This window comes from Macaca mulatta, chromosome 7 (assembly GCF_049350105.2).
Source record: "Macaca mulatta isolate MMU2019108-1 chromosome 7, T2T-MMU8v2.0, whole genome shotgun sequence".
Taxonomy (NCBI): domain Eukaryota; kingdom Metazoa; phylum Chordata; class Mammalia; order Primates; family Cercopithecidae; genus Macaca; species Macaca mulatta.
The window spans coordinates 2,868,095-2,885,057 of record NC_133412.1 but is presented as its reverse complement, the minus strand read 5'-3'; the positions used below and the strand labels follow the sequence as shown (position 1 = coordinate 2,885,057).

At 47.3% G+C, this 16,963-nt stretch overlaps 1 protein-coding gene across 2 annotated transcripts in view; it reads left to right on the top strand.

The window, feature by feature from the left end:
* The window catches only part of GABRG3 (gamma-aminobutyric acid type A receptor subunit gamma3), a 562,718-nt gene that overhangs the window by 110,859 nt on the left and 434,896 nt on the right, over positions 1–16,963 (top strand). The window contains exon 1 of one of the 2 annotated variants that reach the window (XM_077938673.1): positions 11,818–12,169. The exons of the other annotated variant lie outside the window; for it this stretch is intronic. Coding sequence (XP_077794799.1) covers positions 11,975–12,169 — 195 coding nt within the window. The 5' untranslated portion in view covers positions 11,818–11,974. Of the gene's footprint in view, positions 1–11,817; positions 12,170–16,963 lie in introns of those variants that run through there. 2 annotated transcript variants of the gene reach the window in all.

Genomic DNA, 16,963 nt, shown 5'->3' with positions numbered 1-16,963 from the left:
GATGGAAAAGTGAAAGGCTGACCTCCTCCTAACGACACTGTCGGTCGGATGCCAGCTTTATAACTGTGTGAGCCAGTTCCTTCCAATAAATCTCTTTATCGACGTCCTTTTGGTTCCATTTCTTTGGGCGACCCTAATACACCTTGTTCTACTTTATTATTTGGGGTTTTGATCACTTACTTCTTTTTTTTTTTTTTTAGACGGAGTCTTGCTCTGTCCCCCAGGCCGGAGTGCAGTGGCACGATCTCGGCTCACTGCAAGCTCCGCCTCCCAGGTTCACGCCATTCTCCTGCCTCAGCCTCCCGAGTAGCTGGGACCACAGGCGCCCGCCACCACCCCCAGCTATTTTTTTTGTATATTTAGTAGAGACGGGTTTTCACCGTGTTAGCCAGGATAGTCTTGATCTCCTGACCTCCTGATCCGCCTGCCTTGGCCTCCCAAAGTGCTGGGATTACAGGCGTGAGCCACTGCTCCCGGCCAATCACTTACCGCTAACTTTGAAAAACCAAGTTTTTAGCTCTTCTATATGCTATGGAAAAATTTGTTTTTGGGAAAGGAAAAACATGCTTTAACCACAGCATGTCAGGAAGCCTGTAGATGTCAGATGAAAGTGCAGTAGAGAAATGGAAACATACGCCAGACACAGGGCACCGAGGCTATGAGAGGGAAGCGCCTCTCTGTAGATGTAACGCCAGCTCTCACTGGTCACCACCCAGGGGCTCCTTGTCTGTAAAGAGGGGATAATAAGAGTGTCTTCTTGACTCCTTTGTTTTCAGGATGAAAGGAGACCATGCTTGAAGTGTCTTTTGCATGAGGACCATATTAAGGGCTCAGTAAACATTGGCTGGCCAGTAAAGTGGTCAGTGTTGGGTTGGAGGCTGCCCCCCTGCCATGCATATCCCTCCTGGAACCTCAGAATGTGACCTTATTTGGAAATAGGGTCATTGCAGATGCACTTACTTGAGATGAGGTCACATAGGACTAGTAGGGTGAGGCCTTAATCCATTTTAACTCCTCTTATAAGAAGAGAAGAGATAGAGAAAAACATCCAGGGTAGAAGGACTCATGTCCATGGGGGCAGAGACTGGAGTGATGCATCTGTGGGCCAAGAAGTGCAAGGATTGCTGGCAATGCCAGAAGCTGAGAGAAGGCACAGAACTGTTTCCCCCAGACCCTGCAGAAAGAACATGGCCCAGCTGATGACTTGTTTTGGACTGCAGGCGTGGCTGGGTATGAGCAAGGCTGCGGCACCTCGGGAGACATGTACGGTGCTCAGGGGAGGCTTCATGAATATCCCTAATCAGAGAGCCAGGAGTTGCTAAAGGAGCCTGCATATGTAAAGAGTAGAGAAGCAACAAGATAGTGCCAGAGAAAGGCAAATAATTTTGTTTTTATACCATATTGAGGAACTTTTGGAAGTCAGAATACTTTAAAAAATTAAGTATAATAGGATTTAAAGGACAACAGGGCAGGGAAGCACACGTGTTTGCAGAAACAGAAGATCATTGTGATTTTGATACCGAAGCCACGAGTAGAGTGAATTTAGAAGATGCCGTGTGGAGTGTGTGTGTTGGGAGCGGGTGAGATTTCACGGCAGGATTGATGTAAGTCTTGGCGAGGGCTAACAATCTATCAAGCAGCTTGGATAAAGGGCCAAATGGAAGTGGAACCGTTTCAAGAACCCTTGAGGGAGTCTGGCAGGAAGCTTGACGTTTCTCAGCAGTGAGACCCAGCCTCGGGGCCTTCTATTCATGGGCAGAATCTAGAAAAATGATAACATTGCCATCACTTTGCTATAAAGCAAAGTAAATTGAACATACAGTCTCCAACAAACAGCTCTGAAAACTGGATCACGCGAACCCCGGACATAGCGTCATTAAGACCTCTAATGGCTAAGGATGAGTTAGCGGAGAATTAAATAAAAATCGACCCTCACTGTCTCAGGTTTGCTTTTCTTTTGACTGTCTTCCCGGAAGAAAGGTACCCTCCCAACATCACTCCCAGCTCACTCAGTATGCAGAGGGGGAGCTTTTGAGGGCTGGCTTCAGGCTGAGCGTCATCTCTAGGGATCAGGTGAAATGCCTGCTGGTCCTGCCAGTATCCCCAAGAAGCCAAGTTCATTTGGAAGAAAATCATCTTCCTAGAGTAGACGCCCCTCTAAGGCTGCCTCAGGCTCCCCGAACCACTTCTGTAGCAAGGGGCCATCTTGCTACAGAAATAGTCTAGAAAGTCAGGCATGGTGGCACGCACCTATAGTCCCAGCTACTGGGGAAGCTGAGACAGGAGGACCACTTGAGCCCAAGAGTTCAAGGCCAGCCTGAACAACATAGCAAGAACCTGCCTCTAATAAGTAAATACATAAATTAAAATAAATTAGCTGAATATGGTGGTACGTGCCTGTAATCCCAACTACTTGGGAGACTGAGGTGGCAGGATCACTTAAGCCCAGGAGTTCAAGTGTGCAGGGAGCCCCTCCAGCCTGGGTGACAGAACAAGAGTTCATCTCTAAAAAACCCAAAAACCAGAAAACAAAACATGATTTATAGTCTTTCTGATTAAGCTGGGCATGATGGCTTGCACATGTATTCCCAACTGTTCAGGAGACCAAGGTGGAAGGATCACTTGAGACTAGGAGTTTGAGACCAGCCTGGGCAACATAGCGAGACCCTGTCTCTAAAAATAAAATGAAATGAAACAAAAAAGTTTTAAAAAAGAAACAGTCCAGGAACACACACTGGAGAACGAGTGATAAGACACTGTAAGAGATTTTGCTTATACGCAGTGGTCACAGTTACGGCCCTCTGTGTGTCCACATTCTTTTATAGTGTGATTTTCCAGTTTCTCCCATCCAGAGGCAAGTCTCTTTCTGGCCTTGGGACTTGCTTCCAGCAAGAGAAGCTGGTACTAGTTAGCCCTCACCAAACCTGGGAGGCAAAAGGCCTTGTGGTTCCCAGTGACTTGCTTGGAACCCTAACCACCATGGAAACCAGGCAAGCTAGCCTGCTGGTGGGGTGGCGGTGGGGAGGGGGATAGAGACCTCGTGGAGAAGAGGCAGGCCACCCCACTCAGGTCCCCTTAGGTGAAATGGTCCCTAACGGGTGGCTGAGGGCACACAGCTGAGTGAGTAGAGCCCATGTTGGCTAAGCCTGGCGCACATAGCAGGACCACGAGTTGACCTGGAGACTCCTGAGCAGTAATAAATGGTTGTTGCTTTAAGCCAGTGAATGTTGGTTACAGTAAAAGCTAACAGGTATAGATGCTGTCCCCCACAAACAGATAGCTTGCAAATTAGAAAGGGGGGGCCCGGAGGCTACAAGGATGCTAGATGCGTACTGATAGAACCTGGGTCTTCTTATTCTCATGTTTTGTTGAGGGCTTCTCCTACTAGATCAGACTGCTTTGGGTGGGGAAACTGATGAATTATAATACATCTTCTGGTAGAATTAGTAGTTTCCTTAACTATTGTATTTTTATTAAACATTCATTTGAAATTTATTATTCACTCATTGATTCTTGAATAAAGACACATTCATTGATTGAAAAATATGTTTATTGATTGAGGGGTTCTTGGCAGCACAGCTCTGTCTTATCAAAGTGTGGGTACAGCAGAGGAGACTGGCCCCAAACGGGTGTCAGAGCACGTAGTACGAATCACTGACCTACTCCATGGGCCAGGAGGGAAGGGAGCTGGAGTAAATGCTGAGTGGCAGGCAGGACTGAGTCCCCTCCCATGCCAGCGCGACACCAACAACACGGGCTTCCCAGAGCCGGTGGCTGAGAGCCCGTGGCTGAACCCGGCTGCTGTGGTCGACCCCACTCCCCAGGAGACATACTGCAGATGCTCATGCCTTTCGCATATGGGTATGACATCGATTTTCAATAGTAAAGAAGGCTCTTGGAGCTATATTTCCAGGTGTGGTAGATCCCTCCAGTGACTATTAACTGGTTACGTTTCACTGAATTGAATTTTAATCCTCAAGAGAGTTCTCTTGGGGTCCCAGAGAGTGCTTCAGTTAGAGTGTTTATCTCAACACATCCTGGTGCATATTTAGTGGTGAAGCAACGCACACAGTCACATCACATTACAAATAAAATGGTTCGCTGTCATCACGAGAAGCTCTGTGGTCGAGATTCCCTTGCCTGCTTCTCGGGGAGGTGTGTTCAGACACGGCCCTGAGCCTGCGGCTGTGTCCTCCCTGGGATGACGGAGGCAGTCCTCTCTGCTGAGTCACAGGGGCAACAAGTGTCAGGCCCCAAAACCCTGTGGAAAACCAGGTCACAGTGCATTTGGCCTCTGACCTGAAGAACCACCCAATCAATCACATGAAGCCTCTCTCCTGCTTTATCATGAAAGGGAATGAAGCTGCAGGTGTAATTGTAGAAGAAAGAATCCAGAATGCCACGAACGCATTACCTTGCATTTATCCGGGGGACACATGCGCTTGTATGACATTCATCAGCATTCATAGCTGAATTTTAAACATAAGACAAGAAAACTTCTGCAGGCAAGGTTTCAGATCAGAAAGGTTACGAGAGGAATCATGACACGCGGTGCCCTGCGTTAAATGGAACCTGATTAGAAGGCACTTGGGCAAGGACTGGGTGTGCGTCCCACCCCCACAACTGAAGAAGGATGTTGTGGAGTAAAACCACAGAGTCGTTCCGCAGTTGCAGAACGTGATTGATGTGGAAAGGATAGAGAAAGCAAATTCATTTAGTTTACAAACAGGAGGATAAGAAATGACTGCCAGGAACCACAGATGCCTTTCAAGTCCCCTGCAGTGAGAGCCGCAGTAGACCCTGGCTGGGTGAGTGAAGACCAGCCAGGACAGCAGCAGGAATGTTGATGCCTGTGAGAGCTCTGTTCCCTGAGGGACCTGCTCTCTGTCACTCGTGCCTGCTCCGCCACAAGAGGCGAGCTTCCCCGAACTCCCTGCATCTTGGCTTCTACTACAGAACTCTCAGGACTACAGGTTTTCCCCGTTAACCATTTATTTTGTGCTTTGTAAAGCCTGTCTGTGTGTCTGTGCAGTGCAGTTTGTTTCATCATCGTATTTTATCATATAAAGATCAAACCAGCCTAAACTGTGTAAAATATATTTTCAAGTTTTTAATGATAACTTATAAGCTCTAGGCTGCTTAGCATAACACAAATGAGGCAGGGAAAAATAGAGGCAGTTTTTATGACTCAAATGATACCTGTGGACAAGCATTAACAAATGCTGTATTAATAAAGGCTAAGACCATTTTTTCCTGACTTTCATCAGAAAGGAAGCGGCATCAAGATTTTAGTCATCTGAGCTGACAAATGGCAAAATTTGGATTCCTGAAAAGTAAGAGCTATTGACATTTTTTTTTGTTTTTGAGCTCCGTCACCAAGGCTGGAGTGTAGTGGCATGATCTCTGTTCACTGCGACCTCCGCCACCCGGGTTCAAGCGATTCTCCTGCCTCAGCTTCCCGAGTAGCTGGGATTACAGGCCCACACCATGAAGCCTGGCTAATTTTTATACTTTTAGTAGAGATGGGATTTCACCACGTTAGCCAGGATGGTCTCGATCTCCTGACCTCATGATATGCCTGTCTCGGCCTCCCAAAGGGCTGGGTTACAGGCGTGAGCCACCGCGCCCTGCCAACTTTCCTATTTTCAATTAATTCTCATGACTTCCAAGTGCATGAATTATGTACAAAGGCCAAAAAACCATGGCCTCATGAAGGATGTCAAAATCTACATATGGATCATTCCTTCCAGAAAGTACCACAAAGCCCCAGGTACCATCTGCAGTGTGTGTTCACCATGTACGCGGGGCACGGGTGTTTTAAATATCCATGAGCAGTGTTTAAATAAGTGATTGTTTCCCACACTTCTCTTTCTTTGTTTATTCAATAAGCCTCCTCGTTGACATGCTGTGAAGGTAAGCTGCCACCCTCTCCCTGTCTACATGACCACAGTCCACCTCTGACTTGTCACCACATCATCCACAGCAAAAGTGTGTGCAGGGAATCCTGGTTTGGTGTCTGGGCTGGGGGCACAGTGGAGAGACTCAGCCTCAGGCCTCACCCCACCTGAGAACCCTGAGTCCCAGTGGGCTCACATTTCATCTCATCCAGGCCCCGTCTTGCCTCAGCCTCCATCCTCCAGCTGAACTGCTCAAATAAACTGATGGAATGTTGATTCTTTCATTCCAGACTCAAATACCCATCTTGTCCTTGAGCCTTTTGGGATTATCCCAGGCGCCTCTGAAATCCTGCCGTTCTGTGTCTCTCTTAGACTTTTGGTTACAACCTCTTTTTTATTTTTCCTTCTGAGTTTTCCAGGCGTATTTCTTATTTTTTAGAAAAGACAAAATTCTTAGTGTCTGTGTCTCTACCTGGCAAGGTGCCTCCGAATGGGAAATGGAGGTTATTCTGCTCTGACCCTCAGCCAGAATGTTGAGATATGATGGAGACTGACTTAGTCTTTAGCCCAAGGTGCTTTTGTAGTGAGACAAATGAGCGAACACTGAGAAGACTGGTCCTGGTGGTACAACAGTGAATGTGAACCTGGGCACTTCAGGCTAGCCTGGGGCTGCATGGCACAAGAGTCAGAGAACCTTCTGGAAAGACGGATCAGTCTTTAACCATTATAGTCAGTAGTTAACTAAGTATGTCTGTTTTAGTCATGGGGACCAAAGAATTAGCAAGTTGGGTACCGTGTAGGAAAACGATCCTCAGCCACATGGAGCAGACTCCACGCTAGTTTTACCTGGATTCAGCAACTGACCACTGACCTCCATCGCTGCGGAGGCCACGAGGCCAGCGTCTCCAGGAGGGTACCACTCTGAAGAGCTGCTTTCTGGGCTGCCACAAACAGATGAGACCAACACAAAACGTGGCTGTCCTTCTGACACTGCGTCTTCTTCATTGTCTGTGTGAGTGCCAGCCCTAGGAGCCACTTCCACAGGCCCTGGGACTTTTACAGTGGTTAAGGGCCTCTGATCTCAGCAATTCATAGAAGTGACTTTTGGCAGAATTATTCAAGAAGCACTTCAGGTGGCCGGGCGCAGTGGCTCACGCCTGTAATCCCAGCACTTTGGGAGGCTGAGGCGGGCGGATCATGAGGTCAGGAGATCGAGACCATCCTGGTTAACACAGTGAAACCCCGTCTCTACTAAATATACAAAAAAAAAAATTAGCCGGGCGTGGTGGCGGGCACCTGTTGTCCCAGCTACTCGGGAGGCTGAGGCAGGAGAATGGCATGAACCTGGGAGGCGGAGCTTGCAGTGAGCCGAGATTGCGCCATTGCACTCCAGCCTGGGTGACAGAGAGAGACTCCGTCTCAAAAAAAAAAAAGCACTTCAGGTTTATTTGATACTCAGCAGGTGCGTGTTTGAATGAGAGCAGCATGCACTGCGTAAGAGGGCAAATAAGGATTTAGTTTCAAGGCTGCTGTGAACGGTCATTCTGTCATCTGTATGAGAACCCAGGAGGAAGTGCTGGGGAGGAGGGGGTCTGACCTCATGGGATGTCACATCTCCAGGCTGTAATTTTGTTATCTGTATTTTTTTGCATCATAATAGATCACCTTTCACAGACATAATAGATCAGCCTCAGTTTGATTGATGCAAATAACCTACAGCACTGGTACACCAGCTAGTTCGTAACCAGTGTGCTGCTGATGGTGTCTTCAGCGCTTCTCCAAGCAAATCAGTTGGAAATAAATTTACACAGGCAGCCCTAGATACTTTTAGGAATATTTCTCTGGTATGTGTACCTAGAAATTCAATTGCTGTTTTCAAGGTCTATGCACTTATATTTGTATAGTTACTGCAAAATTTCATTTTAAAATTTTGAAAACCGTTGTCTCAAATGACTCCCATCAACAGTATAGAAGGTTGCTGCTTTCCCTCTGACAATCACTGCCTAACATCCCTTGTTTTAACTTAAAAATTGATAATCTGGTGATCAATCACAAACTTTTTTTTGTTTATGACCTATGACAGGGAGAAATTGAATGAAACAACACAGGCCTGCATTGGAGGGAGGTAGCCGCAAGGTTCAGTTAATTTAAAAATATTAAAATGCTAATTTTAAAATACTATAAAAATTGTTCAGCTTTTTTCTCCCTAGCATATTATTTTGGTATATTGAAATCCTTCCGATGATCTGCAAATCTACAATGATCGTCTATGCTGTTTGGATATGTCCTGCTTTTAGATTCAGAATAGTGACCCATGTACTTTATGGTAACTAACATTTTAAACATTGCATTGAAGAACTTAAAACCAACTCCAAATTTGCGTTATACATGGCAGAGCTCAACGTAAGAACTTCCTGTTTTATCAGCTTCTAAACTTTCCTTGGTTTTTAAGATTAAATACTACATACAGTTTAACAAAATTGAACCTTTTGGAGTTTTGACTTTTTTTTTTTTTTTTTTTTTTTGTAAAGGACATGGAGTAGAGAGAGTAAGGAGTCAGATAAATGAATATTTGTGGATCTGACATGCCAGGCAACAGTTCATAAAATATTCCCTAGGAGCAGGAGGTGGAGGGTCACCGGTGGAAGAAAGATCCTCCCTTCATGTGTGAGGAACCTGTTCCTGCTGGGGACTCTGCAGGTCAGAGTTCTGCGCGTTTACAAAGGCAGCATTGGTCGTGGGAGAGGTGCAGTTCCAGGTCCCTGTCTGTGTCACTCGGGCACGCCACTGAGCTTAGACTGGGAACCCCAGCTTTATCTCTGAAAATGAGGGCTGTCGTTACTACCCTGCCTTCCCTGCCAGCATGTATTGAAAATCCAAAGAACACTATGTATGACAGCACTTTTCAAATTGGAAAGTCCTATATGATGGAAAGTTGTCCAAACTGTAATTAATGTCAACATGGAAAGGAAATCGAACAAAAATGAAGTTATTGTATGAAAAGCTTTATAACATATACATTTAGGTTAGTTCCACACTCATTTTTTCAATGGTTTATTTGAATTGCTGTTTCTTAGGTAAAGCATGCAAAAAACATTCGGGTTTGTCTGGATTTGATTTATTTCTGTCAGATTGAAAATGTCTTGTTTGTAGCAGTTTCTGGTGGGGAGAGTTTTGAGTTCTGGAGGCTGTCTCTGAGATGCTGTCCTGGCTTCTCCAAGGCCTGCTGGGTGAAGCACTTGCCTTCGGGTCGTGCCTGTGGGCCACTGTGTCTGTGGTTCTGTCCATAGCTGGGTGCAGGACAAGGGCAGGGACAGGGAAAGGAACCCCTCCGGGGAGGCCGGACCTCCGTTTCCGGAAAGTGTCTGCAGGCCAAAGAAAACACGCAGTGCCCAAATCACATCTTTGGGTTATTGCTTCATGAGCTGTCATGGTAACACATTGCACGGGGCCAGCCCCTGTGCTTGGCTCGAGTGACTGAGAGATGGGTGACGTGACCTGGGAGGCCCCTTCCAGTCTGTGTTTTCAGCAGTGAGGGAGTTTGAGCTGACTGAAACTACACTTGACATCGGGCGAGGCTGCTGCTCAGTGAGGTGCAGCGGGCATGTCTGTGCCACGCCAGGGCATGGGAGCCTTGACCTCTGGGGACGGGAGGCGCCATGGGGCCGGGGCAAGGGCCTGAGTGGAATCCTGGCCTGCACGCTTCACTCCGGGGTCCAGAGTTCGTGTTCTTCTGAACTCTGCAGGACGAGTGACTCACTGAGCATTTATTGACGGCTACTTGTGTCAGACCACCTGGGGGTGCTGGCCGCAGAGCCGTTCACAGAACAGTATCTGTGCACTCACAGGGTTGACACTTGAACGTGTGGGCCAAGATGACTTTGAAAAAGGACATGTAAACATGCCACATGGTGCTAAAGTCTTTGTGGAAAAGTAAAGCAGGAAGAAATGAGGGCCTGAGGTGTGTGCCTGTCAGGGTGAACGTGTGTATGCATGTGTGTGAGTGCGTGAGATTGTGCTGTGCATGCGTCTGTGTGTGCATATGTGGTGTGCTGTGGAGAGTGTGTATGTGTGTGGGTGTGTACATGTATGTGTGTGGTGTGTACATGTACTTGTGCCTGTGATTGTGGTGTGCTGTAGTGTGTGGTGTGTGTATATGTAGGTACGTGTGTGTATGAATGTGTGATGTGTGTATATGAGTGTGATTATGTGGTGTGTGTGCATGTGTATGTCAGTGTATGTGTGGGTTATACATGCGTGTATGTGTATGTGTTGTGGAATGTGTATGTGAATGTGAGTGCGTGTGTGAGATTGCAGTGTGCCGTGGAGTGCATGTGTATGTGTGTGGGGTGCTGTGGAGTGTGTGTGCATGTGTATGTTTGTGTGTAATGTGCGGTGTGCATGGTGCACTGTGGGGTGTGTATGCATGTGTGAGTGTGGTGTGCTATGGTGTGTGTGTGTGATGTGCTGTGGTGTGCTGTGGAGTGTGTGTGCATGTGCGTGAGGTGCCATGGTTGTGTGTGTGCATGTGTATATAAGTGTGTGTGATATGCTGTGTATGTGTGTGTGTATGATATGCTGTGTATATGTGATATGTGTGTGCATGTGTATATAAGTGTGTGTGGGTGTGATATGCTGTGTATATGTGATGTGTGTGCATGTGTATATGTGTGTGTGGTGTGCCGTGGTTGTGTGTGTGCATGTGTATATAAGTGTGTGTGAGTGTGATATGCTGTGTATATGTGTATGTGTGATATGCTGTGTATGTGATATGTGTGTGCATGTGTGTGTGTTATGCTGTGTATATGTGTGTGATATGCTGTGTATATGTGATATGTGTCTGCGTGTGGTGTGCTGCAGTGTATGTGTGTGATGTGCCGTGGTTGTGTGTGCATGTGTATATAAGTGTGTGTGGGTGTGATATGCTGTGTATGTAAGTGTGTATGTATATGCTGTGTATATGTGATGTGTGTGCATGTGTATATTTGTGTGGTGTGCTGCAGTGTATGTGTGATGTGCCGTGGTTGTGTGTGCATGTGTATATAAGTGTGTGTGGGTGTGATATGCTGTGTATATAAGTGTGTATGTATATGCTGTGTATATGTGATATGTGTGTGCATGTGTATATTTGTGTGGTGTGCTGCAGTGTATGTGTGTGATGTGCCATGGTTGTGTGTGCATGTGTATATAAGTGTGTGTGGGTGTGATATGCTGTGTATATAAGTGTGTATGTATATGCTGTGTATATGTGTGTATGATATGCTGTGTATATGTGAGATGTGTGTGCATGTGTATATATGTGTGTGTGAGATATGCTGTGTATATGTGATACGTGTGTGCATGTGTATATGTGTGTGTGGTGTGCTGCAGTGTATGTGTGTGTGATGTGCCATGGTTGTGTGTGCATGTGTATATAAGTGTGGGTGTGATATGCTGTGTATGTGTGTGTGATATGCTGTGTATATGTGATACGTGTGTGCATGTGTATATATGTGTGTGTGATATGCTGTGTATAGGTGATGTGTGTGCAGGTGTATATTTGTGTGGTGTGCTGCAGTGTGTGTGATGTGCCGTGGTTGTGTGTGCATGTGTATATAAGTGTGGGTGTGATATGCTGTGTATGTGTGTGTGATATGCTGTGTATATGTGATACGTGTGTGCATGTGTATATATGTGTGTGTGATATGCTGTGTATAGGTGATATGTGTGTGCAGGTGTATATTTGTGTGGTGTGCTGCAGTGTATGTGTGTGATGTGCCGTGGTTGTGTGTGCATGCATGTGTGTGGCGAGGCCTGAAGCAGCCGAGGCCGTGGGAGGGTCTGGAGAGGCAGCCTTGCCGCCGGCGTGCGTTTCTTAGACGGGGCGCGGTGCGTTCTGGGAACGCTGGGGGCGGGGTGGCGCGGGGGCCGACGGGAGACGGGGGAGAGGCCGCAGTGGGAGGTGGTGGATAAAGCTGGGTTCCTGGTTCCGGCGCCTGGAGGGCCGGGGGAAGCCCTAGGAGAAGGAAAGGGTGCGCTCTTCAGAGGCAGACGCTGGTGGGAGGCAGGGCCGGGGGCCTTCCTCTGGCGGGGGCCGCATGCCGGGCAGGCTGGGGGTGACCGCGGCCTGTGTGAGGGCGTCACGCTGCTGTGAAGAACTGAGACGGGGCAACCGACGCGGGAAAGGGGTTTCGTTGGCTCCCAGCGCGCAGGCCGGACTCGGAGGCCTCGGGAAACTCCGTCGTGGCGGAAAAAGGCGGTCACGTGGCGGGAGAGCGCGAGCCCCGGAGAAGGTAAACAACCCGAGGACGCACTATGGCGAGCGGCGTGGGGGGAGGGGGAGACGGCCGCCACGTTCCAGGAACCTCCCACCCGGCCCCTCGCAGTTTGGGTGTGGGTGAGATTTGGGTGGGGACCCGGAGCCAAGCCCTGTGAGTGCCGGACGCGGCCGGGCTGCACTTTGCCGTGGAGGACTCTGAGGGTAGACGGGGTGAGCCGTGGGGGGGGCGCACGGGGAGAATCACAGCCTTGGCTGGGGTGGAGGGGAGCGGGGCTGTGCCGGGTCCAGGGCAGCGAAGCCGGATGAACACGGGAGAGCCTGGGGGTCTCAGGCTGGCTGGTGCCGGGCTCTGGAGCCCCGAGCAGGGCGTCTGAGAGCAGAATGTCGGTTCTCAAGGCCTGGGCAATGACCAGGAGCAAGGCACATCCTCGGGAAGATAAGAGCGGGGGCCATAGGGCAGGAAGGACCCTGGAAGGACCAGACTTGTGGGTGCAAAGAATGGACAGGAAGCAGGGCCTTGGGGTCAGGAGGAGCCGCAGGGAAGGCGGAACGGTGGCCAAGCGTTGGGGAATCAGCTGCGGAACCCACAGAGCGCGAGATTCCCTTGGATTGGAGAGGGCAGCCCGTCTGCAGGCAACCGGGAAAAGCGAGGTGGACGTGCTGCCTGCAGTCCCTATGGTATAGACACTTTGGGAAGAGGGTGCAGGCTGCTGTGTCCTCTGTGGGGAGCACACCAGAGGCTTCTTGTCCACATTCTGAGTCTAGTCTCTAGGGCAGCCTGGCATTAGCATGGTTCGGTCACCTCCCCAGGTGACTCTAGGGTACAGCCGGGGTCCATAGCCCTGGAACTAGACTCAGAGTTGAAGGCAGTTCCGAGACATGTGTTTGCACAGGACTCTACCGTGTGTGACCGTAGTAGCAGCCCCTGCCAGGCCTCAGGGTGGGAGGGGGAGAGAGGCTCTTGGATTGGAGACCCCCGAGGGTAGGGCACAGTGGCAGATCATGCAAGAAGGCTGTGGACATGTGGAGGGAGGACATCTTGCCAGGAGGGCAAACACTCGTCTGCTTTCTGCCTCTGTGCATTTGTTCGTTCTGAATATTGCATGTGAATGAAATCCTATGCCATGTGGCTTCCCTCTTGTGACTGGCTTCTTTCACTCAGCATCATATTCTGAAAGATCATTCATGCTGTACCCCGTGTCAGTACTTCATTCCTTTTCATGGCTTCATAGTATTCCACTGTATGGATATGCCACATTGTGTGTGTCCATTCATCTGTTGATGGACGTTTTAGTTGTTGTCACCTTTTGGCCGTTTTAAATAGAACTGCTGTGAACATCAGTGTACAAGTTTTTGTTTGAACACCTGTTTTTTCAGTTCTTTCGTGTATAGACAGGTAGTCCCTGACTTAAGATTTTTTGACTTTACAATGGAGGGAAAGCACTACACACTCAGTAGAAACTGTACTTTTGAGTACCCATGTAACCATTCTGTTTTTCACTTTCAATAAATTACATGTGATATTCAACACTTTATTATAAAGTAGGTTTTATGTTAGATTATTTTGCCCAACTATAGGCTAATAAAGTGCTCTGAGCATGTTTAAGGTAGGCTAGACTAAGCTATGATGTTTGGTAGGTTAGTTGTGTTAAATGCATATTTTGCTTACAGTATTTTCAGCATATGGTGGGTTATCAGTAGGTGACCCCAGTGTAAGCTGAGCAGCACCTGCGTTTAGGAGTGGAATTGTGGGTCATATGGGAATTCTATGTTTCACTGATTGAGAGACTGCCAAAGTGTTTTCTATAGCAGCTGCAGCATTTTACAGTTCCACCAACAACCCATGAGGGTTCCGATTCCTCCACATCCTCTACAACACTTATTTAATTTTAGTTTCGTGGTCATCCTAGTGGCTGTAGAGGTGGTATGTGATTGTGTTTTTGATTTGCATTTTACTAATGAATCTAGGATGTCTTTCTATTTATTTGTGTTTTAAAAAAAGTTTCAACATTTGATAATTTTCAGTATACAAGACTTGTACTTCTTTGGCTAAAATTATTTGCGAAGTATTTTTGACTCTATTGTAAATGAAATAGTTTTCCTACTTTTGCTTATTGCTAGTGTGTTTCCTCTTCAGGCTTTTTATTGCTGGCATATGAAATCGGTGCAACTGATTTTTGATGAGTTGATTTTGTATCCTGCAACACTGCTGAATTTGTCTATTAGCTCTAACTGTGGGTGTGTTCTTATATTTTGTACATATGAGGGCATATGATATGTAAGCAAAGATAGTTTTATTTCTTCCTTTAAAATTTAGATGCCTTTTACTTATTTTTCTTGCCTGATTGCTCTGGCTGGAACTTCCTATAAAATGTTGCAAAAGAGGGCACACTTGTCTGGGTTCCTGCTCTTAAGGGAGAAAGGGTGCAGTCTTGTCATTGAGTATGATGTCAGCTGCAGATTTCTCATACATACTTTTTATCATGTTGGGGAAGTTCTGTTTCTAGTTTATTGAGTTAATTTTTCATCAACAGATACTGTATTTTGTGAGTTCCTTTTATGTATCAATTGATCATTTTTTTCCTCTTCATTCTGTTAATGTGATGTATTGCATTAATTTTTGTATATTGAATGACTGTTGCGTTTCTGGGATAAATCCCACTTGATCATGACATGTAATCCCTTAAATGCTCCTGGATTCAGTTTGCTAGCATTGTGTTAAAGATTTTTGCATATATATTCATAGGGGATATTGTTCTGTAGTTTTCTTTTCTTGCGATGTCTTTGCCTGGCTTTGTAATGATGACCTCATAGAAAGAGAAGTTTCCTTCTCTCCTATTTTTGGAAGAGTTTGAGAAGGACTGGTGTTGATTCTTCGTTAAATAGTTGGTAGGATTCCCAGAAAAGCTATCTGATCGTGGGCTTTTCTTTGCTGGAAAGTTTTGATCACTGATTCAACCTCGTTGCTTGCTCTAGATCTGTTCAGATTTTCCATTTTCTTTGTGAGTCAGTTCCCTGCAAACGTCTTTCCAGGGAAACCCCTGTCAGGTCGAAACCAACAAACGTGATTCCTTGGGTGTAAGATTCACTCTGCTGTTTCCAGAAATGTCCACGTGGAAACTCGGCCTGCCGTATTCCAGACGGCTGCTGCACTGTGTCGCGGGGCAGAGCTACTACAAGCTGAAGTTCTGCAGTGTTCTCCTGCCCGGTTTCAGTGGCACATATTCCTTGGTTATTACCCCGTGACGGTCTTTCAGCATGCTGGTAAGGTTGATTCTGCCAGCTTTTGTCAAGTTTTCCAGCATTTCTTAGCAGGAACACCTCAGAGGTCCCTGCCTCACCACTTTTGCTGATGTCACACCTATTAAGTAAACTTTTCTTACACACTCGCGGTTTTATGAAACGATACTTCTTTTACTGTGGAGTTTAAAGATTCTCACCATTTTCTTCTCTCACCTGACCCTCTGATGTCCCATTCACCCCGGGCTTCTGTGTCTGGATCACACCAGCCATGTCCTTCTGTTATGACTTGGTTTACTAGTTTTTGACTTCCTTTCTGACAGAACTGGGGAATCTTTAGGGGGGATGGTCTCCCAGATTTGAGTCTTATAAATAATGTTTCTTTGTGTGCGTGCATTTCCAAATAAATGCAACTGAGGCAGGGCGTGTCTTTCACATTTTATTTCTCTGTTGTCTTATTTTTATGTGTCCATGTTCATCTCTCTGCTCTCCTCTCCCACTGTCTGAGACCTCACTGTGTAGCCCTGCCTGCCTTGGACGGTGGTTTGCTGTCAGGTAGCTGCTGTGTAAGGACCCACAGCACTCACACCTAATGGTTGTTCCTGTGTCTACAGCAACCAGCAGATGCTCTGGAGGCTCCATGTGGTGCTGTCCCGGGCTGCCGTGCAGCTGACCGTGCTTAATCTCGGGTGATTTAGTGCTGGAGAAAACAACAGGCAGGCCGGCCACTGAAAAATAGATGTGCTTATCAAATACTTGTTTTCTTTGTGTGCAAGTTGAATTACGGAGTTTTCAGAACAGGAAGGGCAGGACCTTTGAGATGACTTGCTCAATGTCTTCGTTTTACAAAATTAGGGAATTAAATTCACAAAAATCCATCAAGCAGCAGCTCTCTCCCTCCCAGGAGAGCATCCACCCTGCAGCCCCACATAATTGCCAGGATCTCCATCCACACGGTCTTCTCCTTGGGTTTTCACTAGACCTGGTCTGGCAGCTGAGTTTGTAGATTCCTGCATGGTGCAGTCAAAGGAAACTGAGAAGGGGCCTCGTTCTCTAATGTGTGTTCCTGGCACACATCCCCAATCTGAACCCTACCCCATGGACTCCTCTAGACAGGCAGCCATTGGGATGAGAGAGAAGATCGCCTCTGGAACGGGTGGTCACTCAGAGAGTGCCTGAGCATTGTGTCCCTGGCACCTGGGGCTTGAAGCCAGCGAGGAAAGGAGTGTAAAATGAGAAGGGAACAGACCAGTGTCACATGTGGCTGGATTGGTGAGGTGGAGGCAGGAAAGCTGTGATGAAGTGGAGGGCTGTAGCCAGGCTGATTCAGCCACAGTCTGGCTCTGACACTGTGTGACAGTGGGCAGACCCTCACATGCCCTCCTCCTTGGTTTTCCCGTCTGTGCAATGGTGGTGATGATGATAATAGTCAGGAGTCCTGAGAAAAGCGTATGAAGCACTGAACAGTCCACTGGTGCTCTCTGAGAGTCAACTGTCATGACATTGTAAGTACTATTTGTTATGAGCTGCTAAGCCCTGTGGCTCCCTGCTGGAGTCGAGCACTCTG